This window comes from Anoplolepis gracilipes, chromosome 7 (genome assembly GCF_047496725.1).
Source record: "Anoplolepis gracilipes chromosome 7, ASM4749672v1, whole genome shotgun sequence".
Lineage (NCBI taxonomy): Eukaryota > Metazoa > Arthropoda > Insecta > Hymenoptera > Formicidae > Anoplolepis > Anoplolepis gracilipes.
Genome location: NC_132976.1, coordinates 11,520,619 through 11,546,829, shown reverse-complemented (window position 1 = coordinate 11,546,829; position 26,211 = coordinate 11,520,619). Strand labels below are relative to the sequence as shown.

General features: G+C 33.7%; 1 protein-coding gene across 12 annotated transcripts in view; it reads left to right on the top strand.

Moving 5' to 3' along the window:
• The window catches only part of Rbp6 (RNA-binding protein 6), a 602,105-nt gene that overhangs the window by 221,505 nt on the left and 354,389 nt on the right, over positions 1-26,211 (top strand). For 8 of the 12 annotated variants that reach the window (XM_072896319.1, XM_072896325.1, XM_072896313.1 and 5 more), the window contains one exon: positions 16,490-16,571. In XM_072896319.1, coding sequence (XP_072752420.1) covers positions 16,490-16,571 — 82 coding nt within the window. Of the gene's footprint in view, positions 1-15,185; positions 15,576-16,489; positions 16,572-26,211 lie in introns of those variants that run through there. The other 4 variants (XM_072896324.1, XM_072896317.1, XM_072896310.1 and 1 more) reach the window with 4 other exon arrangements.

Genomic DNA, 26,211 nt, shown 5'->3' with positions numbered 1-26,211 from the left:
GCGATAAAAAAGAATAGCTAGCGGCTCAAAGAGTTTAAATATACGTTAGGAATTAAGGCCCCTTACGTACGCAAACGTAATAGCCGGCGGAGCTGTTCCCTTTTCGCCTTTTTTCCACTGACAATTTCTCCGTCGAGTCGCAACGAGCTGCCCGGCAAGTACATAATGTTTCAAGGAGGAACGGGGTTAGTTCATTCGTTTTTTGCGTACGCTGTCGCAGAAGTGGATTTACATCCTTATTTTTTTTTAAATTCATTATAAGAATCGTAATGTGAGCAATCTGAAACACAGAAAAACTTTGTTCTCTTGGTAGCTACTAGGTTTTTTTTTTTTTTTTGTTCTTCTCGTTGATAATTATATCGATGATAATAAATTGATTGAATTTTAAAATTATAGATTTAAAATAATAATTTAATTGCGAAAAAGAGTGTATCTTGGCTTTATTCTTATCATAGTATAATTTACTACATGTGTATATAATAATTGTACATAGTAATTTATATATTATATACATGAACTGTGTGTACTTTTATCAAATATCTTATTGAGAAAACTTGAACTTTTGATAATTTTATAATTATCTTATTATAAATATAATATTTAATTAATAATTAATATGCTATTTTTTGCGACTGTCGCGTTTAATTAATACCAAATTTACGTTTAGCAAGCCAAAGTGTGTAAAATATTTGTTAATTTTAACAACAAATCCGCGCAATACCTTTAAGCTTTCATCGTCACGTTGGAAAAGGGATATCGAGGCTAATGGAGCAAATTGCATCAGGGCGGCCAAGCCACGCCAAGTTTAACCGCTCGCGGAATCCGGCTCAAACACGACCGAAATAAATACTAATTATGAATCTTAATTGGCGAATCCTATTATCAATAGGGAACAAATGCTGATATATGATAGATGCTACAGAATATAAAGGAATGCTCATTATTTTGTCAGTATGAAAATTATCAATAAGTTGCTTCCAAATAGTTATCGAAAAATTATTTTTTAAATGTCATTAATATTTTTTACTATCTATTTATCATTAATTTTTCACTAATGAAGAATTGAAAAAGATCTCCAAATGTATTTATTACATTATTAAAATATAAGATAGCGAAAGAAATTCAGAGATATTCAAGATATGAAAGATGCAAGATGTTTGACATTTAAGTATATTGATATATTATTCATTATATTTCATACATTTGTATTTACAATTATTTATTTGTATTCACAATTTATATCCTATATTTTTATATAGATAAGACTAAATATAATTATGTCACTTTATTATTGCGGTAAAAATAATTCTTTTCTTTTTTAGAAAAACGTTTTAATGATAAATAATTCACCATCTTACAAGAGCAAAAAAATAACCTAGTCAAAGCTGTAAAAAGCTGGTCAAAGAGTTATGTTCTATCTTAGTAACTCTTACAGTAAATCTCAGTAAAAGACCTCGAAATTAGTTACCCAAGTACGCTTGGCATGATCTCGTCTGTATTTGCGACTAGTGTGCAAGGCGAGTCCTTCGCGCTTCTGACGTACTAAGTTAAGACCGCCTCTATGCTACTAATTATAAGCGCGATCTATGTTTGGACGCGTCTTACCGATACTTTTTGGCATTGAACGTAGAGACGATTGTTTTATATCTCATCAAGATCCTCTCAAATTATTAATTAATTGGTGTAATATACTTGCTCGAAAAACTAAAATAATTATCATAAAATTTAATTTCACAATTAGAGAAAATTTCATAATTTTGTGCTCTGTACGAGAAGAAAAAGGATAATAATACTCTTATTATATCTTGAAAGAAAAAGAAAAAAATGTCTTGGAATACACAAGTTAAAATTCTTGTCGTTCTAACATCTTGTACTTTCGCACGGTTTGCTTAGACTCGTAGCTATATGATATGATACAGTTTGACGTCATCAATATATTGAATTCAACAGACTGGGGTTAACGGAGGTTAACTCGCACATTTACGCATGAGTTCCCATCCTTCTGCTTTCTACTCTTCCTCGTTGTAACAACAATATCGCAATTGCGCTCTCAGACTTTGATAATAAATCGTGATCTATTGCATCGCGCGTCTACCGTCGTCTGCGTCGTAACTCAAAAGCGCAGTTTCCATTATTTGTCAGCGGACAGGTGAATTATATACATACGAATGTATATACGCGATGTCCATAAAGTCCTCTATCTGTACGTGATAGAGCATCAAGTAGGCTTTCTCTCAACGAACGGAATGAATTTTGCAACAGGCATTATATAATTTTCATCTGCAAACTATTGATTGCCTTTGTAAAGTTGAAAGTTTTCAATGCGAGTAGTACAGTAGTACAGTTTCCTTTATTCGAATTTCTTTATTTTAAACTGGATGGAAATGTAAAGTCGATCGATGTCGAATTTTTTCCATGTATATTGCTGTAGAAATGGAAGCGAAAAGTAGGATTGTATTGAGCCGTTTTTTTTTTTTTTTTTTTTTTTTTTTTTAGTTTTAAAGTAGCGCGAGTCAAGTTTGAGAAACGCTTACATCGATTTGTGCTTGTATGCTACTTGAATTTCAAAGTTTTATTTACGTCACTTTAAAAGCAAACAACTCAATCAGCCAATTCTATTTCAATGCATCCAAAAATTTGTAGTCGAGAACAAAACTCTCTCTCTCTTTTTCTATAATGATCAAAGTCAGAAATAAAAATATAAAATAAATCTTTATATAATTAATATTAATAATAAGCAAATGGAAACATACAGAGAGAAGGTAGAAAAATAAAACAAATATGTGAATGAATAAGTAAGAGAATTAGAGAAGAGAGAGATGGAGAAGTATTATCTCTCAACTAGATAAATGAACGTGATCACTGCGTGCGCTTCTCCATTAAGTACCCCACGATATTTATTAGAGCGTCCTACATTCCGTGCTAACAAACGGGAGGCCAAAGCAAACTGACTGAAATTGACTCTGTATAAGATCTAAATGCGATTTTCTAGACATAACACGTGACTGTAGGAGCATGTTCGATACCTTCTATGTATACCTCCGTCGTGTGTTCTGTGATCGCTACATCGTATTTTCGCGCATTTCTTTGGTGAACGAAATAGATATCTCATGGTGAAAGGGAAGAAAGGGTTGTACGCGCTGTCGATTCAGAGCGAGGCACACGCCACTGAAATCGGATTAAGAAATCGAGCTGGATATTGCATTTTTGATCGGGTTCCGCCGGTTCGTAACCGACCGGGGTTTCCTATTGGGCTGAATTATTAAATTCAATTTTTCGAGTACTGAGAGATTTGAATTATTAAGATGGCCTTGGCACGAAGACTCTCTTTGCAATCGCGACCGTCTATCATTCTCTTTTTCTTTTTTTTTTTTTTTTTTTTTTTTTTTTTTTTCGCGTCTTACAACTTCAGAGGAAACAGAATATAACACTTTGTAATCGCGTAAACTTTTCTTTCTTATTGTAATATTGTTTGGTTTATATTAAAAATTTATTTTAAAATTTAAAATAATTAATTTTTAATTTAAAATAAATCATAGTTATTGACATTGTTTTATTTAAAAAAAAACTTATGGTATTATAATTTTAAACAAGTTACAAAAAAATGGTATGTATTTCTGTTTCTTCTTTTTATCTTTTTTTTTTTTTTTATTTATTATACACTTTATCTTTTCTTGAACTCGCCTCGGCAATCGCTATTTCTCCTTCATTTCTTACTTGGCGATTCTTCAAATGGTCTTATTCCATGTATCGTACTATCGAGGACGAAATCGTAATGTGATACGACATATGACAGCTCAGGAGCTAGCGGTCGACGACTCAAAAATTTAGAAGGTCTAATGTGATTATCGGAACGCGTTCGTCATTGGCCGTTAATCCGGCTAGGAATCTTTTAAAAGAAGAGGAATGCTTTATATATATATGACGAGGTTGCACGAGAAACGCGATACCGGATGTTTTCCATGAAAATTTCGTCTCTTTGGATAACTCTCCCGTTAAAGGCAGATTGGAAATTCCAATTTCTCCGCTTGTATTCTCAGTTACCCGTAACCGAGAGATTCAAAATGCAAACAAGGAGAGTTTATTCTTTATCTAGATTCAAATGACTTCATCCTGGAGGAATTTAAGTCTTAGTTATCAAGATATTTAATGACGAAAATGGAGAAGCTGTTAAATGAGATAGGTAACTTTAATAGATCAGATAACTTTTTGGCATTTAACTTCAACTATTCGTGTAACTATTCTCGAGTTAAAATCTCTCTTATTAATTCTATTAAAATAAAATATATATGAATTTAAATGAAGAAAAGCTTTGGATATTTATTAATATCTATGTGCAATAAAACTTAATTTTTAAACAGTCAATTTTTAATCGTTTATAATTCAAAAGTTATGGTTGTAATTTTTTAATTATATAATTTCTTAATCGTTTGCGTCTCATGTTCTTAACGTTATATTTAATTCATAATCAATAAATATTTTAAATCATTGCTTTCATCTGTAGCTTTTATTCATAAATAAATCAATCACATTTGGATGTAACAAATCCTTTGATGTATATTATATAAGCCATTCGGGATTTATAGAAAAAATGGAGAGGCACAAATCGAAAATTACCGAAAGGTATCCAAGCGTGGCGATCTTGATATAAAATAAATCGATGTGAGTTGAAGTTTCCACCAGAGAGTGGACGCGATTCTTGATAGCATCCAATTGTGAGACACACTGTGAGGCGATCGGAGAGAAGGAAGAGATTGGAGACGGGGATCGGGAGAGAAGGGAGAATCTTTACTGGCTAGTTTTCCGCGCGATTTACCGCGAGAAACCCGAGAAAGGATTAAGGATCCGAGATTGGAAGGAGTTGAGCGACGCGGAAGTAGAAGGCGAAGTGGATCGGAGATTCGGAACGAGACAGAGCCGAAAACGAAAAAGCCCGGCGCGAGAGCTTCTTAAATGGGCAGCACTAGTTGCGAAGGTGCAGATACATGAGGAGAATCTTGGGAGGGGAGAAAGGAGAAGTTGGACAGCGGAGGGTGAGGTAAAATAGAGGTGTGCGGTAGATATAAGGAAGACGTGGAACAGTGGCTTAGCAGTGAGTATTATCGTATGAGAATCTCTCATCGGGTCCGATAGTTCGAGCGCGCGGATGTGGAATAAAGCTCATCAGGGATTCAGCCCGCAATCCGCATTCGATGAATTAAAGATGTCACCGGGAGTAACAAGAATGGAGCTCCGTTTCGTTCTCCGTTGCTTTACCCTTTCCTGCACTCCCGGTGACTCCTTCGGGTCCGAGCGCTTATCCGTTTTATTACGAATAGAATTAATCTCCGCTATCTTGGCCGCGATAAGATATTATTGAACTTTAAGTCTTGAACGTAACGGAAGTTTTTTTTTTTTTTTTTTTTTTTTTTAGAAAAAGAAAGCGAGAGAATGCACAATATTATTATTAATGTTTATTGTCTTATATGCATATGTTATATGTATATGATATATATGTATATATAATATTATATATTTCATATATTAAATTTTGTAATCTGAGTGTATCTCGTAAATACATTATCTGTTTTTTTAGAATTATTTTTTATAATTAATTTGCTATATTAAATACATTAGGCAATATATTTTAAAAGAAGAGAAACTTAATAGAAACAAAGATATATAAAACAGTGAAAGATAGATCAATTTAATAATTATCTTAAAATTTTATTAAATTTTATTAAAAGCTAATATAATAATTCTATTTTTTTGTGACTATATTGATGAATTTTTCCCATATAATCCTTATATAATTAAATCGCATCTATATAAAAGATATAACGATATTTTATTCGAATTGCTAACGATATCGCAAAATTATCTTAACTGTAAATCTGATATCTAGATTTTTCTTTGAAAGTGCTCTATTTCGTTCTGAATGCTGCGGGTGTTATTTGTTAAGTTAATCGTCGTCGACCACGTATAAGCTTGTCACCAAGTCCGATCAACCCCAAGCGACGCGAAATAAAGATCAAGAGAGGCGGAAGGGAGCGGAGCTCTCGAAAACGAGGGAGTGCCATCAAGAAAATCAGTCGCGGTCAGCGAAAGCAGCGATGCTTCGCAGCAAAGTGTCAGCAGAAAAGCGGGGACCGGCGACAAAGAACCCGTGGGTCTCGTCGAGGAAGGTGGGAGAAGGGGAGAAAAGGAGAAGGAGGGAAAGAACTATGAGAATGGGTGGTGCTCAAAGAGGGTCGGTAAGGGTAGTACCTGCGTGGTTGCCATCATTAGAATGGTGATCCATAGTTGCAATGCGGGTGCCCATGCGATGGAGGGAAGGAGAAGGGGGCAGGGCGGATGCCTACTATGCACTCTCTCTCTATCTCTCTTTCTCTTCCTCCCTATGCATCAACCGCGGTACTATCGCGAAGCCTGAAAGTGGGGTTGGCTCGCAGCCAGGTAGGCTCCAGATTCTGTCATCCCCCTTTACCTCTCGCCCCCGTGATGGCCCTGCACGCGTAGAAAATCAGCCTTTTCCCTTCCGCCATTATCTCGTCTATTACAACCCTTCTCATGGCGTTTAATGTTTTGCGATACCGATTTGGGTTAATTCGTTATAACTCGTTACAAATATTATTCGCTAAATTCTTTAATATTCTTTATTTTTAGATATGACGGTATTAAAAATTTTATTGTTGCAATAATAAAAATTACGACTTATGTGATTAAGCTTTTTGTATGCGAAATATATAATATATGCAATGAGTGCAAGCTGTGCGTAGTTTTTTATAATTTCAAAATAATTGATATTTAGAAGTTTCTGCAACTGTAAGAGATGTCGATATTTCGTTACTTTAATTTTCGTATATTTTCCTTTGAAAAATTATTATCCTATGAATTTTTGCAGAAATACATATTTATAAACACTTATTAATTCTTGCGATATATATATATATATATATATATTCTTACATACAAATTTAATACTTTTATGATATCTATCTAATATTCGTGTATGACATTTTGAGTTGTGGTCTATTTCAATGATGTACGAGATCGATTGGTTCCAGAGCCCGGTAAAAAAAAAAAAAGAAGAGAAAAAAAAAACACATTTCCAAAGCTTAAAAAAAACCTACAGCAGTTTGGAATTGGTTCTCTGCCGTTCGATTCCCTTGCGGCTTGCTCGATCGGTATGCCACGATTCCAGCCGGGCTCAAGTGTACGCTTACGTTGCCGTTAATGGCTCGTCGCTGCGCAAGAAGACAGTCACGACGGATAGACGGTATAATCTTTTTGGGATGCTGCGCGTTCGCCAAAATAGACGCCGGCACGCGAAGAGCGGCTTGCGGTAAGAAAGGCAGTGTTTCGTAGCAGAGTGTCTCGTCCGCGGCGTCCTCTTCCCACGGGACACGCTAGAACGCGGACACAGGGAATGAATTTCCATGCGGTGGTCAACGCGCCAATGTTTATTTATTTATTCAACATACATAACGCAATATCGTTGGATGATTGCTTACTCAATTACTCGGATGGCCAAGAAGTTTGTCGCCATTTGATCCCGGAAGGTCACGTGACAGTAATTGGGCTATCGGACTTCTCTCGCGATAATTAATAGTATATTGAATATTAATAGTCCTATTAATGGTCGAATGAGAAATTCGTCATCCTAATACACGGGAAACATTGATGACAGTATTAATCGGTAATTGCGGTATTTTGGGACTTAACAATATTAATGATAGTTTAAGAATTATTTAATGATGAGTGACAATGAAAAATTCATTCTGTTGACTCGCTTATGGGGCTTTAATCGATTATATGAATATTTTATTCATATTCGATATGATATGAAATAATTTTACTTAATCTTTATTCACGGATATGACAATAATCGAACAGATAGTGAATATGTATGTGTTTATTATACCTACTAATGAGCAGATAATATCAAAAATTATGTTGACAATACACATTAATAGTAATAATATTGATGATATAATAAATTTCATAAAAATTTCTAAAATCAAGAATTAAAGGTTTTGTTAGCTTTGAATAATATATGTGATAAAATCTGATTGTACATAGGTCATTATTAAATTGATGCTATGATAAGAATAAACAATACTCTAATTATCTAATCTAAATTATAGATGTTACTAATAATATTAATTGCAGGAAGCCACAGTAATAAACTGATTGCATGAATAACACGTGTTAATCACATATTAATGCCAGTAATATTGCAATATTCAATAATGAAGGATGGGGGGACGCGCGCACTGTATCACAAGTTAACGTTTGCAATTTTGACCGTCATTCGCAATATTTATTCGATAATTTATGCAAAAACGTATTTATGCATCCGCGTTAACATCTTTGACAGCACCGTTGCTTTACATTTATCGATAGAGCGCGTGAGCATCGTATTTGCGGATGGGTCGCTGAGTATTCGTCGCTAATTCTGGTACGCTTAGGTACAGAAATAGAGACTTATTATTAACGTATAGCGGGTTTCAGAATGTTTTTTCAGAGTTAACTTACGACTTGAGCATGAGGGATGAAAATAATAACGGAGATGTGCTATTTATCACTTTATTTCTTTATGCGATTAAAAATAAGAGAAATGCCAGACTCAATTGACTTATGTTCATCAAAATGTCAAACTGTCCAACGGTTTCTTTTTTAATTTAGACGATTAATGTGAAATGTATTATCTGGAAAGCTTTTGTGTGATATTAAGTCGATATGATTAATCTTTCCTATAGTTCGATTTTCTTGTGTTTTGCAATTTATGTAAAATAAAAAATCGAATTTATTAATTGTTTTTCGATGCGAATTAATAACTTTTTAATTTCCAACATTAAGTTTAAGTCACAGCTTTCAAAGCTTCTATTTATCTCTGTGTAAGTTTTACTTTTTTCTCTAATGATAATAATATCGTACGATAAATTATCATGATCGCGTGCTATTATTATTAACTGCTGTTATTATCATTTATTGGCCATATTCCAAGAAATAACAAGAATTCCGCGATCATCGTAAACTAAATTAGAATTCTCTTCACCTCGACGCGTCACTATATCGTTGCACGAGTATCGTGACCCGTTGTTGAAGACACGACATCCTTGCTGACAGGAATCTCATCCCGCAGGTAATAGAGAGCGAGGAGGTCCTCTTTTTGCCCGAAGGTATCACGACGCCATTAATATAGTTGTGGGACTAGAGAGTCTGTCTCTTTCCCGCTCGCTCTTGCCTGCCGGGAACAGGCGCGCAGTAACTTCGCGTTTATTCAAATGATGCTTTAGGTTGAGCCTTGAGCGTCCTTTGGCGGAAGATAAGTAATCCTGGCGGATTCGCGAGAGGCGTAACTCGAGGAAGAAGCGAAGAAAGAAGCGCGGCTGGAAATCGGAAAGGGAGAGGAAGGGAGGTACATTCGAGGGTCAGGGATAGAAAGGCAAGGAGAAAGAAAAGGAGAGAGAGAGAGAGAGAGAGAGAGAGTGATAGAAACTGGTGGAAGACCGCGAAAAGTGAGAAGGGTGAAGGAAGACAGAGAAGATGAAGGGACGAGGAGAAAGAGGCGGACAAGGCCATTCGTTTCAATGAACGACCCTCTGGAATGGGGGAACCGCCCCTTCGCCTCTCTTATCCCGTATCCACCCTGACTCCTGGGGAATCCGGGAGATAGGATAGGATAGGATAGAACTCGGTATATAGGACTTTATGCGAGCCTTCTCTGAATAGAAAAACACTCGAGCAGAGGCCAGCGTGCACCGTGCTCGCTTCCGTCTCCCTTCTTCTGCCCCCTCTTCAGCTTCTTGGCATCTCTTCCGATTCTTTCCTAGCGTTGAATCTCATTTGAATGGAGCTCGCCACCTCGCCGTCTCCACTTCCGCCATTGACTACCGCGTGGATAGTCGGTTCTAGAGCTTTCTCACGGCACGGCGACCAATATGCTCCAAGTACGGCGCGACGCGAGCTCTCTCAAAAGAGGATAAAAAGGTCTGAGACAATTTTTTTTTTTTTTTTAAGAATTACATCTGTGAATTCGAAGAAAAAAATAATACAAAAAATTTTGGATTAGTTTTGTTTTTTTAAGCAATTTTTTAGAAACTATTACAATGTCTAGTGCCTCTTCAGGATTGTATATATCGACTGAAAAGTTTTTCATTAAAATATATAAAACGTACATGTTTGCAAACTCTACCAAAATGCAGCATTCGTTTGTCGAAGGCATGGTACATTACCAATGCAAAAACCAGTACAATACATGCCACTTTGGAAGATTTACCACTCGTAAACTTTTTAACTGTAACTTTCTTCGCTATATAAACTTCAAGTTTCTCTATCTCATAAACATACGATTAGAAAATTTGAAATTATGAAATATGAAAATTATATGAAAAAGAATAGAATCAGTACGTTTCACCCACTTTAAGGCAACATATTTATAATATATTTCTATTTAATATTATATTTAAAGCTACATATAATTAAGGATATATTTTGTGAGAACAGGATACATATAATCAAACACATTATATACTATATATATATATATATAACACATATATAATATAATATTTAAAGAGGTCTTGCCGATACTATTATCTGTTAAATTTAATATTCTCGGACAAAATACATATTGTGCAGAATGTATATGGCAAAAAGCGATCGGGTTTTAACGTCACTGTCGAGAAAAAAAAAGTTTGCAGCTATAAAAGATAATGTATCATGCGTATTAACGAATTTTTTAAATCTTTTATTTTTGATAGTTTTTATAAGAAATTCTAATAGCTTAAATAGATGCATACTTTCTGTAATGTTATTTCAATAAATTGTAGAATTAATTAAAATTGCGGATATTGACATTAATTAATCGCGTAAATGTCGTCATATTTTATAATGAACGCTATGAAATACAACTCTTTTGTGCAGACATTCGCCATTTTAGATAATAATATAATTTTAATGAGCACGTTCTTATTTCGATATATGTAAAATATTTATTATTTTATCCGTCTATATATTTCATCCATGTAATCATATATTTATATACGATTAAAATCGTGTGGCTAATTTGGATGTATTGTTAGTTCATCGAATAAATATGTTACGATATTCTGTAACGTTCTTGTATATTTTATCTTTCAACGCGTTTTAACTAATAATGATCATGCGTAGAATTTTAAATAAATTCTTCTGGTCATTTGATCTATCTTTCGTTATTCTTGGCTGAATTTTAAATCCACCTTTAGCCAAAGAGCAAAGAAGGAAAATAATTTCTGCCATTGACTGATTCTCATTGCAAGCAGAGACGCATAAAATTTTTACTACATACGTTTGTTTACGATTGTGAGACAGTCATATAATCGTTTATACTAGACATGCCTTGTTCAGATCGTGCATAAACTAAATAATATTCCTTAAATTGTTAATTAAATTTTTTTTCGCGTTATTTATGTACTCGTATAACTCTTTATTTAAATTTGAGGTAATGAATTATCTCTTATGTAATAAAACACTATTTAGAATAAAATATTTTTATTATTAATATTATAAATTAATCTGACTTAGTTTATTTATTAAAGCAAATTAATTGGTGAAATATATATATTTTTAACAAAATTGTATGTATTCCATTAGTTACTGCATAACAACTGCAATTCTTTTTCTTCGCAACGTTATAAATTACTACATTCCTGAAAGAAAAGTTGAAGAAAGTTACAAGTAAACATTCCATTTCCTCCGAACACTACTTCATTCGAAGTCGGCAACGTATCGCTCTCGCTTCCGTTTGTTGCCATTCGGGGCAAGGAAGAGTTCTAAGCTGAGTAAGCTAGTCGCGTCACCGGCAAAGGGCCAAGGCACGAGCGTACCTTTCGAGTGACTGCAACGAAATGAGAATGCGACGAGGGCCGCGCGTGAAAAATAAGTTGTGCCGGAGAACAATTAAGGAAATGACAGCCGTAAATTTCGGCGGATCGCGGACACGTTTTAAGAGCGTCTTCTCGCAAGAACGACGAAATTGCTTCCATCAATCCGCCAGGACAAATTAAGGAAGCATTGGCAAGTCAGCCCTATGGAATGAAGTACATTTCTTTTATTTTAACGACATTTTCATAGTAGCCTGATGTTACAGAAATGAATCTAGAAAATTATCAAGGGGCTGTCGCGAAATTAAGAGAATTACGAAAAACTTGAAAGAATTATTCAAGAATGAAACGTATTAAAGAAATCAGGAAATGCTTTTCTATACTTTAATTATATTTTTTATACTAAGAGTTCAAGGAAAAATTTAAGAAATTACTGTGTGAATTAATTAAAAATCAGAAAGTTATAATTTTTCGAAAAATTATGGACAATAAATATTTGTATAAAAATTAAATAAACTCGGGTTTCAAATCAATAGAATGCGCGATCAGTCACTGTCGCTTCGTCGCTCTTTGCGTAAGAGTTTTCAAGATTTGAGATCTTTTCGCGGCAATGCATCCCCGAAAAAGTTTCGCGAATTAAATGCAAATTACAAATCCATCAAGAAGTAATTCAACGGCACGCTTCGATAATGCACTTTTTTATTAACAAAATCTTATTTTCGACGAGGAGGATGATGGCGTAATAAACGTTGACGTCGATATCTCTAGCTTAATTGTCTTTTAAATGTTTCGTCATGAAACGAACATTAGCCAGTGTGGTTGATAACAGGTTCTCGCTGTATCGCCTCCTTAAGAATTCCAACTTGGTGTTACTAATTAACAGTAACGGAGGGGCTGGGTGTAATTTATGCGCGAGGCTCGTTACCAAACAGGTGGTGCCCGACGGCTAATGACCTGGGGATACCAATAATTCATTGATTAATGCTGCGCGTTGAATTAGCAAGTCCAGTTCGTATTTTCCGCGCGCGCGTCGCGAAAATAACAATTATTAAACACTTCAAGTTTTCACGCAACAGCCATTCGTTCCTGTGTTTTACAAATGAAAAATACATACTCGTACAATAATTCTATTTATAGACTAGATATCCAGTTCACTTTCTATTATTATACTTTTCTTTTCACTTATGTATTCTTTAAATAAACGTTTTATTGAATTTTTATTAAAAAATATATAATTTTATAGTTTCAGTGTTAAATACTTTTACAATTTTGCTAAAGAAAATATCTATAAAATTAACTGAGAAATAAATTTATTATTTAGTTGCAATACAAAAATCTTTTATTCTTAAAAACATATTAAGCATTTAATTTTATTCATGCTTTAATGCTGACATAGCAACTTTGTTTAAATGTTACTTTTTCTAATTAAAAATATTTTAAAATTTATTTCTTATTATTTAAATAATATTATTATGTATTTATGTATATTGTGTTAAAAAATTAAAAAGTAAAAAAATGCTTCAATTAAATTAAATTATATTTTTGTTATTCTTCTAAAAGACAATTGTTATATGTAAAATATATTATTAAATGTTTTTTTTTTTTTTACAATAGCTCCATACTTACATTGCTTTTTAAAGAGAATATTTTTAAAATATAAATATTATTCATTCTTTTTGCGAATATATTTTATACAATTCATTGGGAGAGTATTAACGTAGGATAGCAAAAGTATACGTATATTTAACTTTGTGCAGTGTTGCGTATTGTAAAGCCATGTTGGGGATTTATTGAAACTCATTCGCGACCAAAGAGGCAAGTAACCGCCGAAACATTACGAAGTCTTAGAGCAGACTGGATGAAACGGCGTATAATTAGATAAGGTGTAAGACGTATTTGGAGCGCAGCCATGCTGGCTCGCCGCCAGTATTCAACCTTTTGCTATAAGCCTATGAAAAGGGTCAAGGGGGTGTCCCTGGCGGAAAAGAGTAAGAAAGCTCTACATTGGTTACATCGGTCGCATTGATCGTGTGGTACATATGTGATTGGATAATGTCTTGGCCAACTAGAAAAGTAAAAAGAGAACGAATATTAGTGTGATTTTTGCGTACTCTTTCATAGCCATGTCCAATATGCTAAAGATATTCATATTTTCGAACTCTGAAAACTGTATTTAATTTATAGCTTTCATTGTATATGTTGTATGAATCTTTTCTGATGGTTTTTTTTAGCACATTTCAAAGTTATTATTATGATAAAAAAATTATAGAAATTTATTGAAGAGCAAAGGCATTTTCTTTTCCGTAATACCAGCTACATTTTACATATATTATGGTACTATTAATTATGTTTCGAATGTAATTTTTACGTCGTTATTTTTATTTTTTTAACGTATGAAACGAATTTTGTTATTATCTATTTTTACATAAACATAAAATGATTATTAGACAGATTCATCATAGCAAGTGCATAATATGTCGAATTAGTTGTTATCAAAGATAGGTTGTGCTAAGCTAAAGCTTTACTTTGAACGCACGCACCGCGTGTTTATCGGGCTACGAGGATTACGTTCCAAAGTGTTGACGCGTTGTTATCTATTAATTCCAATTAGTTAGCGTTAGTGATCTTTTGTGTTGCTAACTCTAACTTTGGTTGACAGATGCAGCTCTCTTAAGCTGGCAGGACCAAATCAGCAAAATCAAATGGGACCTAATGGATTATTTAGTACTTATTTTGTACTATTTTGTAGCACCAAAAATAATTTTGTACTCCGTGCCAATTCAGAAAAAATCGTGGCGCTGCCAACTTAATATTAAGCTAGCAGGACCAAAAGAAAAAATTTAAAAAATAAATAAAACAAAGCAGATACAGTAGAAATTCGGTTATTATACGTTTAATGTGAAAATGATAGGAAAATTACATTTACATGCAAATCGGAGGAAATCTGAAAACGTATGATGCTAAGTATGTTTAATTTTTATGATTTTCATCATATCTAGTATCTAGTTGCGATTCTTATTTCGAATATATCACAGCAATACTTCTCGCGATTTCCATTTAATATTATTAACTATTAGTTTTATTATTTTATTACGGGCGATATTTCTCTAATAATAATCTTTAAATATACCTTAAATGCTTTTTCGCACTTTGAATTTTTCGCGGATTGAGATGATGTAATATATTAATCATTTTCAGATTGAGATAATACGAATCGCAGGATCGAATGATGAAGGGAAAAATTGTAATACACTCATTTATTAATAAAATTAATTTGAAACTCGAGAACGAAAGATGTAAGTAAAACTAGTTTTACAAAAGAATCAGATAGATCGTATATCGAAAGCTACTGACAATGAGGTAGAAAAATTATTGATATAAACGACATATATATGTATGTCGAATACGTACTTGTTAACTCTCGAGCGTTGGCTGAACAATAATAATTTTTTCGTCTCTCTGCTTTTTGCGCGACGCGGCGCGCGGCGCGGCGGTCCTTTCCCCCACTATGTCCTATGCCGTGTCTTCTACGTCACGCATACCAAGGATACAAACAAGGACGCGTCACCATTTTTTACAAAGGATATTCGGCATACCTACGTATATTATTTTATAGGCATAAGGAATTTGTTATCTTACATCGTCACACAGTGTTCGGCGCTCGACCTTTACAGACGTGGCGCGCTGTTGCTCTTGTCATATGTACGGCGACGTTCGAAGGAATAGGTATGCGTACTTCGTACATACCGTATTATTCTTTAAAATACGATTAGCTAATTATAATCTTTATAATTAGCAATTGATTAACTCTTATGATAAACTACACGTAAGAATATCAGCTCTCTTAAGCTGGCAGGACCAAATCAGCAAAATCAAATGGGCAGGACCTAATGGATTATTTAGTACTTATTTTGTACTATTTTGTACCACCAAAAATAATTTTGTACCCCATGCCAATTCAGAAAAAATCGTGGCGCTGCTAACTTAATATTAAGCTAGCAGGACCAAAAGAAAAAATTAAAAAAATTAATAAAACAAATCAGATACAATTAGTACTGAATTTGTACTAATTTGCACCACCGAAAATAAATTTGTACTCCGTACAAATTAAAAAAAAATTGTGGTCCTGCTAACTTAATATTCAACTATCGTAATAAAAACCATTAAAAAATGAAAAATAAAAATTGATCTGATTAGTACTGAATTTGTACTAATTTGTACCACCTGCCATTGCCATGATTTTTTCTGAATTGGCATGGGGTACAAAATTATTTTTGGTGGTACAAAATAGTACAAAGAAGTACTAAATAATCCATTAGGTCCCATTTGATTTTGCTGATTTGGTCCTGTCAGCTTAAGAGAGCTTGACAGATGCTTGAAAGGATATAATTTGGATTTTTGTCGCCGTAAACCAAAGATACCCATTTTTTGTAAAGTAGTATCTTCGTAAAAAAATAGCGAAAATGTGTCATAATAAAGGAGACGTTTCGTGTGAATGAGGAAAAATGCAGTGTTTTATAATAAGAAAAATGCAACATCGGATGCTATAACAACGTTTAATAAATCTTAAATAGTCGTTGAAAATATTTATATGACACTCTCTCGTTATAAAAAGTAATCAAAGCGTCGTTTTGTTTCAGAGAGCCTTAGGGAGTATTTCACCAAGTATGGAGACATCACAGAGGTCATGGTCATGAAAGATCCCACTACGCGACGATCAAGGTTAGTATTTTGTACTTTTATATCACATTTTTTGTATCTATATAAATATATTATTTTTATATTTTATGTTATATTTTATTTATTGTTTTATTAATATTTGTGGGTAAATATATATTTTTCACTATTTCAAATTCTTCAATTATTCTTCTAAATATATATATATATATATATATATATATATTTATACATAAAAAGTTTAATATATAAATTTAAATATCTTCGTAAAAAATTTATAACATATTAGTCTTCCGGAAATTTTCATTAGATTTTTTATTTTGTCGTTGAACGTACATATGATTGACACATCAAGGTTGACTTCGTTAAAAATAAATAGCTCGTAAAAAATGCGAACTTTATATTTTCCTTACTTTATGTTTTCAATCTCCTCTATAGGAAAATTATGACAAAATTTATAACACCGAAAGATAATAACGTGGTTACAATATTTGAAATTATGGTGAAATAATAATAATCAATATTATAATAATTACTATTATGTTTTTATCGAACTAATGATATAATAACAGTAATAGTCAAAGTTATAATAAAATTCTTGAAAGGAATGTGTGGGATTAAAGAAAAATTATGCAAACTATAAAATGCAGTACAAGTTAAAAAATGCGCTGCAAGATGCTTGCGGCGGTGTTTTTTATACTCGCTGCAGAATTAATTCACTGCGCTGTCCGCGTCACGAAAACTAATGCGCAGTATAATATAATGATATACAGCGTGTTGCGAGAATCGAGTTTCGCGTCGAGTCGCTGTTAAGCAGAAAACAGAGTAACGCTAAAGCGGATGGTAAATGCCAGAGCGCACCAGCATCGGAGTAATTACCGGTTTTTAAGTGGAGGAAACGAGGGGCGAGTCCGACGACGAGGGTCGAAAGAATAGGGACCGAAGGAAGGGTCGGAGGGGTGCATCCAACAGCTATATACAGTGTCACTCTCGTGTGAAAGGGGAGCGCGTCTTATCGCTCATCGAATGTAAAGCCGACGATGTTTTATTATTATCAGCTCAACGAAGATAGCAAAGAGAATGTGACTCGCATCAATGCATAGCGATACTATTATTATCGAAATGAATATAGAATTGTTTTCAAGAGAGAGGAAAAGAGAAAAATATGTTTAAATATTAATGTATGCATGTGTGTCTTATCTTACAGTTATTCCGTACGAGCTTTTTAAAAAATTTTCTTTCATAATACTTCATTCTTGATTTTGATTTAGATATGAGTGAATTATTACAAGATTAAATGCATACACGTAAAATTTGTATATAATACTTATTGCTTGAGAAATATAGCGGAAAAGACAACTATGTATCATAATTATAAATAGTCATAAATGTTAATTAAATAAAAATTATTATTTTTTTACTTTATTTATTTTTCAATATTTATTTCATATTTTTTAAGTAGATTTATTTATTACATAGTCAATATTGCGAAAACGTAAAATATAAATAAATGACACAAAAGATTTTTTTCTTCTTAATTGTATATATTTGACACATGTCTATTTAAATTCTATTCTCTGAAATATGTTTGTATATTTGTCAGTTTTCCAACTTTGATCTATGAACTTTTAATCTGTATTAATATTTAATATATTTCTTTTTCATATTTATTTTAACTTTATATTTTACCTATTCATTCCTTTTAATTTTAGATTCGTAATGTGCAGATTCTTTCTCTTATATAATATTCAAGTCTCTAATATTCTCTATTATCAACTGAAGCTTTTATAAAAGCGCGCCGTCAAGCACCGTTTAGGCAACGATAATCGCAGTCGAATTGTCGCTGTTTAAATTGCCATTTCTGGCGTTTATGCGCCGGTTACCTCTCGTACCGTGCATTTCTCCGTCTAATTAATTGGCCAGAAACTTTTGGGCCGTGCCCGCCAACCTTCTCTAATTATTCGTTCCTTTCATTCTCGCGAGGAGAGCGGAAAGAGAGGTCGGGAGACGCAGAGGAGAGAAGGAATTGCTGGACAACAAAACGAAACAGAGGACAACTTACTTCCACCGAGTTACAAAGCACAAGCAACAGCGGGCCTATTCGCACCCGCTTATTAAGCGAAGATAAAGTCCGCAAAATCAAAGACTATTTCCCACTCCCTTTCAGTTCCCGCCATTCATTTGTGACTTTCTCTTTCTTATTTTCTCTTAATTTTCTTAAATTTGCCCTTTTCTCGTATCTTCTCTCTTTCGTGTTCTGAATAGTTCGAAGTCCACTGATAATTAAGAATTTTGTTCTTTACTTTTATCATCGATGAGTACGTTGAATATGCCGAACCGGGTAAATTTGTTTCGTTGACGAAACAAAATTTAAGATCGAGACTGCAACGCAATTAAAAATAAAAAAAATGTAAGATATGTAATTAAAAAGGAAAGAAATCTTTTGCCGCTATCTTTTATCACTTTTTTTAAATTTACTAATTAATAGTTTTGGCAATCATGATTATATGTGATGAAAAATCTATTTAAAAAATATAAGTAAAGCAAAAAATAATTTTTATTTAATTAACATCTATGACTTTGTTTATAACCATGATACATAGTAGTCTTTTTCGTTACATTTCCTGAAGATGAAGCAGTTATTTAATTGGAAATGTTACACAATGCAGAACGATTAATAAAGACGTTTTTCATAATTTTCTATTGTATTCTGATACAGTAACTTTTTATTATATTTTTATTCTAAATTTATTGTATTCTAATATAGTAAAGCGTTGAATGAAATATAGAAATTTCTTTTATGAGAGAAAAAAATATTTCTTTATAGATAAATTATTTATTTATTTATTCATTATTTATTCTAAAAGATACTTATAATAAAAAGGTAAAAGAACGCAGATAATAATTTACGAGAAAAACCAATCTATACGCTGTGAGATTCGGGATACATCCGCGGGTTATCGTTAGGGATTAACCGAGATGTGCCGTCGATAGATTTAAATTTCTTTCGCCGTGGTATAACGAGAAGTTTCTCGGGTAGATGGAGGTCGCTTAAGAGTTGGGAGGCAACGGAGACAGCGAACGAAGGAGACAGAATGGAGAGATAGAAGAGAGGGGGGATCGTCCGGGAGAGAGTTGGGGCGGTTGAATCCCTCAGCGCCACGTCGTAGCTCATATCTGCCGCAAGGGGACGCGCGGATCCTGTATGCAGGGGTTGAGGCATGGGGTTACTCTGCGGGTTGTAAATTAATGGTTAGCCCGTGGCATGGTGGGGTTCGGCCTAAGGGTTCTGGTTGATCTATGGACGGCATGTGTGCCAGGTCAAACGGGCCTTGCCCACTGATACGGGAGCAAGAGAATTTCACTATCTCTCTGTCTCTCTCTCTCTGTCTCTCTCTCTCTCTCTCTCTCTCTCTCTCTCTCTCTTTCTGTTCCACCTCACATTCTCTACTTACTCTTACTTTGTCATCCTCTTTCTTCTGGTTGCGGTAAAATGTAAAATCGATAACTGTTTTGATAAGACTTCTCGCTAGAGATAGGAATAAATTTATCGATGAATAAGAGCGAATACTTAAAATATTATTCGATTATTTTACATCTAACTTTGACACTTTTTAACTTTGATTGATGTTATAATAGATTTATTATTTTCACTAGATCCATTAACTTGTAATTAATTTATTTTTAACACGGTCGATTATAATTCTATTTTCAGAAGAATTTTTTTTTATTCTCAAGTTTAGAATAACGTTGCTTTAATTACGGAGTAATTAATTATTGTTACATTAAAACATCAATATTCATGATCTTCAGGTCGGAATATCTAAATATATAATGATACTACTTCCTTCTATATATATATATATTTCTACAAGTGTTACAATAAGATTTAATTATCTTAATTAGGAAATATGTTTCTTTCTACTTGAATTGTTAATCAGTATTAATTAACGGCCATTGTATTTGCATTAACATTATATACACATGTCTTTAGAATATAAAAGTAATACGATATAGCCGAGCCAATCGTTCCTTTATGAGTTTTTCAAGTGGTCGTAATAACAATGAGATCCCAGTTGCGATCAATGTGTAATGGCGGATATTTGAACGCAGTTAACTTTAATATTCTCTAGAGTCGTGCTTTGAAAAGGGCCAGTAATGTGCATTGAAAAATCGATAATCTACTTCTTATCTTTCCTTCTTTTATTATCGACCATTTCTAATAAAATATTGAGCTAAAAATTAAACGCATCATACTGCTCGATTATATTTTGTGGATTCTTATAAGTCACTAATTTATCCTTCAAAAATTCATATTTACACGCTACAATATGTATTCCCTTGATCATTTTGACAATCTTTTTATTTCGATCATCTTTCATTATGAGAATGAATCTGATTTAGGCATATTGACAATGCGTAATAATTAAAGTCTTCTTAAATACGTAAAGCGCTAAGCAACATAGCACTTTGTTGAGGAGTTTACGTTTGTACGCGATCGACTTTAGACTGTCGAGGTACCTTCTGTACGACCGTTATTCCTCGTTAAACGAATCGAAATCCTCATTTCTGGCGATTCTGCTTCTTTCGAGGGAAGCAAGCACGCGGGCTCTTCTATCGACAGTCTCATTTCCTGCCTCGGACTTATCAAGACAAATATACGCCGAGCACGCTCCCTCGACTTGCCTCTCGTCCATCCGTCGGAAAATATCTCTAATGAACAAACTATCCGATTTGAGCCTGTGCTACACCATCTCGACACGCCTTCTTCTCGGGCGTCGATTCTCACCTCGCGAGGAGGTTGCAGCGTCTTCGATAACCAATCTCAATTTTGCCACGATATATCTGTTACGCAGTCTCGCGATTTTATTGAGAATCTTCGCTTTCCCTTCTTTTCTGAACAATCATAGTATGGTCTTCACACTTACTAAATAACACGGAAAATGTTGCCCGATATTATCGAGAATTAAAAGGAGAGTGTGCGAAAGTGTTGATATTACACGCTTTCTTACTCTATTATCTTCTTATTTATTATTATAAATAAGAGGATAATAGTTTTTATAAAAATAAAAAGCAACTTATTTTCATATTTTTTTGCTATTAATAAAAAATATAAAATTTTATTAAATAAAACAGAAAATTATTATCAGAATAAATTTGAATTAGCAATAAATATTATCACAATTAAATTTGATTTTGAATCAAAGTTCGAATATTAATTAATATGATTTTTCTAATCTTACCTATCTTTTTTTCAGTTTTCAAATGTTATAGCGTAAAAGTCAGATTTAATCAGTTCAGCTGGATATGATAGGGGATATATAGCATGCGAAGAATTCGAAATCTTTCTGGCGGGGCAATCTGTTAATTCGATCGTAACTCGTCGTTAAGAGAGAATTTAGTTGGTACTTGCTGGCGATAATTACACGGGTTTTGCGGCACGTAGTGGAACGGGAAGGACGCGATGCCACGAAAGGCGAGAAAATTCGAAGACGAAGAAAGGGAGAGAGACAAGCAGATGCTGGCTGAAGTAGAATTTATTGGGCGATAAGCGCCGTGCAACTTTCTTCCCTTACGATCGTCATTCTTTATCAGCCCACTCGTGGCCGACAGCATGGCGTATCGGCGCACCAGGATAGACTAGGCTTTATGAATCGGGATTATTAAGGTCTTTCTTAGATCATAGATCTTTTTTCCCTTCCTCCATCCGCATCGCCAAATGGAAACGTCGCTGTAGAGAACTCTCAGTCTCTCCGTCTTCGTGTATCTCGTTGAGATAGCAGTCGCGCTATTGGCATTCAAAATCATTCCTATTCATCCGGCAAGCAACTTTTCAAGTATAATTATCATTTCCGAGCTCGATTTTTTTTAAATCAGATAAATTTTATCTGCATGATTTTCAATTTCGTATTTCGATAATAGTACTTGTTGTCATATTTTAATAATGATATTTATTATATTTTTTTGATGACTTATTTTAATTGTTTTGAGCATTTATCTTTTTAATTTCAGAAAAGTCTAGGATAGTATAAAAAATATCCAGCAAGATTCACGCGATGATTTAACGTTCCAACATGTTTTGAAAGAAATAGAGAAGAAGACAAAATGTTTATATGTATTTTTTTAAAATTAAGAATTTTTTGCACGACTTTGAAATTTACGCATTGTGATGCGAAATAATGGCGATTATTTCTTCAGATAGAATCCTCGAGTGTTTTCTAGGCGTACAGCTTAGGTCTCGACGGTTATCGGGTCACGCGTACCGATCGTTTCTCGGAGGTTATAAGGCGCACTCCGCACTGATAGGCGCGCACATGACCGCGCGCTCAGGATGGACGATAGAGGTCTTGAGTAATTTATCAGGGTGCCTGAAGGGCGTGGGTGGCGATGGGTGCAGGTGATGCGCGAGGATCCGTGACCGGCGCCGTGGCGCGAAGTCTTATCTGCTCAGCGGGCGAGCTCACGAGGGTGCTCATCTACTCGCCGTTAGTTAGCGATGTTAGCGATCTCAGTTCTCGCCATGGCACAGAAACGTCACAGCCGCGACGTATATGTATGTACGTAACTCGATCGGCTCGAATCTAATTCTCCCAGTTTTAGAGAATGCTTGCGAAATAAAATAATATACTAGGTAGTATTAATATATCGTTCACGAGAATTAATGTGCTTACAAATTTTAAACGAAACAAAATATTCAAAATTCTTTTTTGTTTATTCAATTCATACATATAAAATACGGGTTTATTGAGAGAAATATTTTTGAAGCTTGTTCTGTGTGAATCTTAATTTATTGCGAGTAGAAAAGTTTTTCATATTGTATAGTCTTTTTTCCGAAGTGATTATTATTCGTTGAGTATTTTCATTATAACGTTTTTTTTATTACCTTTGGTTTTAAAAGAAAATGACTATTACTCTTGAACCAATTTTAATTATTATCTCTGATACCTACAGATTTTTGTTTATGACATTCTTATAAAATTTAGCATCATGTATTGAAATTACGATAAGTATTAATATAATATAAATTGATCTTATTAACACGAGGAAATAGTTTTGCAATTTTAATATAATCACTTATCTTAGGATGAAAATAATTGCTCGAGGCAGGAGATACAAAAAGTAATAAAGAGCGAAGTGTTAAAGGCGATCGAGATAGCGGCAAAGTATGTACGTATGTCGGTAGATCATTTGGATGGAAGTTGCGGGAGGGGAGGACACGAAATGTGGAGGATGCAGAGGTGGGTTAATGTGAGTCCGCGTAAGGACACCCGCTGCGCCCTGCGGGAGTTAACGCGGCAATCGCGTGTTCTCCCTATGAAACACGGAACGCCAAAGAACGTAAGGGAGAAGGACGGTTGGAATAAAGCGGGATAAATAGAAAGAAAAAGAGAAAGGAATAAGGATTTTCTGCGATTATTTTTCCGTTCGTGCTTCTTCAAAAGGAAAAAAATTGTCGATTACGTGATGACACGTCGCGATCGTGTTATGATGCCTGAGATTTTATTTCTAACAATTCCTCCGGTTTAATATTAATAAAAAGAAATATTATTAATATGTAGAAATATTTAATACAAAACGTAACCGTATATTTTTTAAAGATTTATTTTAGCAATTTTGTGAATTATATCTGTAGTAATGTCATCGCTTGAATAATTCATATAATAATTAATAAAATAAAATACTTAATATACTTAATAAAATAAAAAATATAATTACATACCATATATTGTTCCAGATAGATAAAATTAGCTTTCGTCGATCGATTTAAACAATCTAATTCTATCAATAGTAAAATATTGACAAAACTTTATCATCTTTTCTTATGGTGATTTTTCGAAATGTTTATAATGTACACTTTATGTATACGGTGTTTATATATATATATATATATATATATATATATATATATACAGATCCTGTATTCTCACGCGCGTTTCTATAAATCCGCGTTACGATACGTTAATAATCGTTGCAATATCCGCGCTTTAAAATGCGAAATATTCGAAGAGTACTTTTATGGACATCCGTTGCATCGTTTCGGCCTTTTCATATGCGTTTTTATGGCGCGCGCGTTCTGTAACGTCAGCATCATACGGTATGGAGATGTCTTACAACACCGTAAAGTAAACTCTTACACTAGGGAGCGGCCGCTGCTACAGTAACAATGATTTGTTTTTCGCTCGACAACTTTTGAGCACTCGCGCAATAACTATTCTGCGTAGTTTCCGCTTCCGTATACGGACAGCCATGACCATCGTAACGCCATAAGCGGGGAACTCATGAAGGAAAGAAGCGAGAAATGTAAAATCACACGTTGTCGCGATGATAGCAGTGTATGCGTATATAAATAGAGACTCTTCGTCATAATGTATCTCCCGGATACGGTAAAGTTAATGGTGAGTTAAGTTATGTACATATATCATAATATATAAAAAAAACATGAATATCATTCGCGTATTTTTGGCTTTTGATGAAATAAAATTATAAATTTAGATTTTTGGCAGATTTGGGTTGGCAAATTTACAAGTAACTAAAATTATTTCATTTGAATATATTTAATTATGTACTATATTAAAAAAGATACTAATATATAAATAAAAATATTTCACGTGTGAAAACTCAATATGATTTGCGAGCGGAGCAAAAGCAATCGCCATCAATATAAGTATAATGAATATATATATGTGTGTGTGTGTGTCTGTATATTCGATGTCTATTACCGCATTTCTATCGCGTTAGTTGCATTGCGGATTGCTATTTAGATACGCGATATTAATAAGCGACATTGGGAAGAAAGAGAGAGGAGCGTCTCTGCAGAGAGGTAGACGCGCCTAAAAGCCACTGCTGCCCGGGTTTTGAGCGGAAAAGCGAGAGATTCGTCTGTAAAAATCGCCTGGTACTGACATGCCGCGATTTATTAGTATCTTCCAAGTGACCGCGAATTCCACGTTGGCGAAAAGCGAATCATGGCACGTGTCGCGATGTATCGCGTCGCGTTACGTCTTAGTAATACGACTTGGCGTCGAGATAGATGAAGGTAGCCAGGGACATTATTAAGCAAATTAGGTGGATTGATCCGTCTTGGATTTAACGGTTGTTCGCTTTTATCAAACACGCCAGACTGTCTTTTCTCCACTACATCTTTTCTCTACTGTATTAATTTTGTGATAAGGAGCCAAAAGTTTGTATGCCAATATTCCTCAAAAGATAAAATTTAAATTTTGTTTTTCATAGATAGATTGGATATTTAATCCTTTCATTATCAATTTTGTTGACACTTATTTTTCATTTAATAATAAAAAATATAATGATATGAAATTAATATCTTGAAATTAGTATTGACAAGACAAGTCACAACTTTTTACAAGAATTATAAGTTTAATATGATACAAGGGATAATGGTCGAAAAGAAAAACTTAATTTTAATATCATACATACTTAAAAAATATTTTTATTTTTTATTTTTATAATATTTTCCCATCTCTTTTTATATCTTAAATTTGTATACATCAATTTTCTAAACAAAATTCATGATTTTGTTACACTTAATTTAAAAGCGCAATTGTTTAGCATCATGGATTCATATATATTATGGCTTTTGTTCTAAAAATAAATTTTTTCCAAAATAGACTTACCGAAAGATAAAATGTTACAGAACTGACGAGATATAAAATGAGATAGTAGC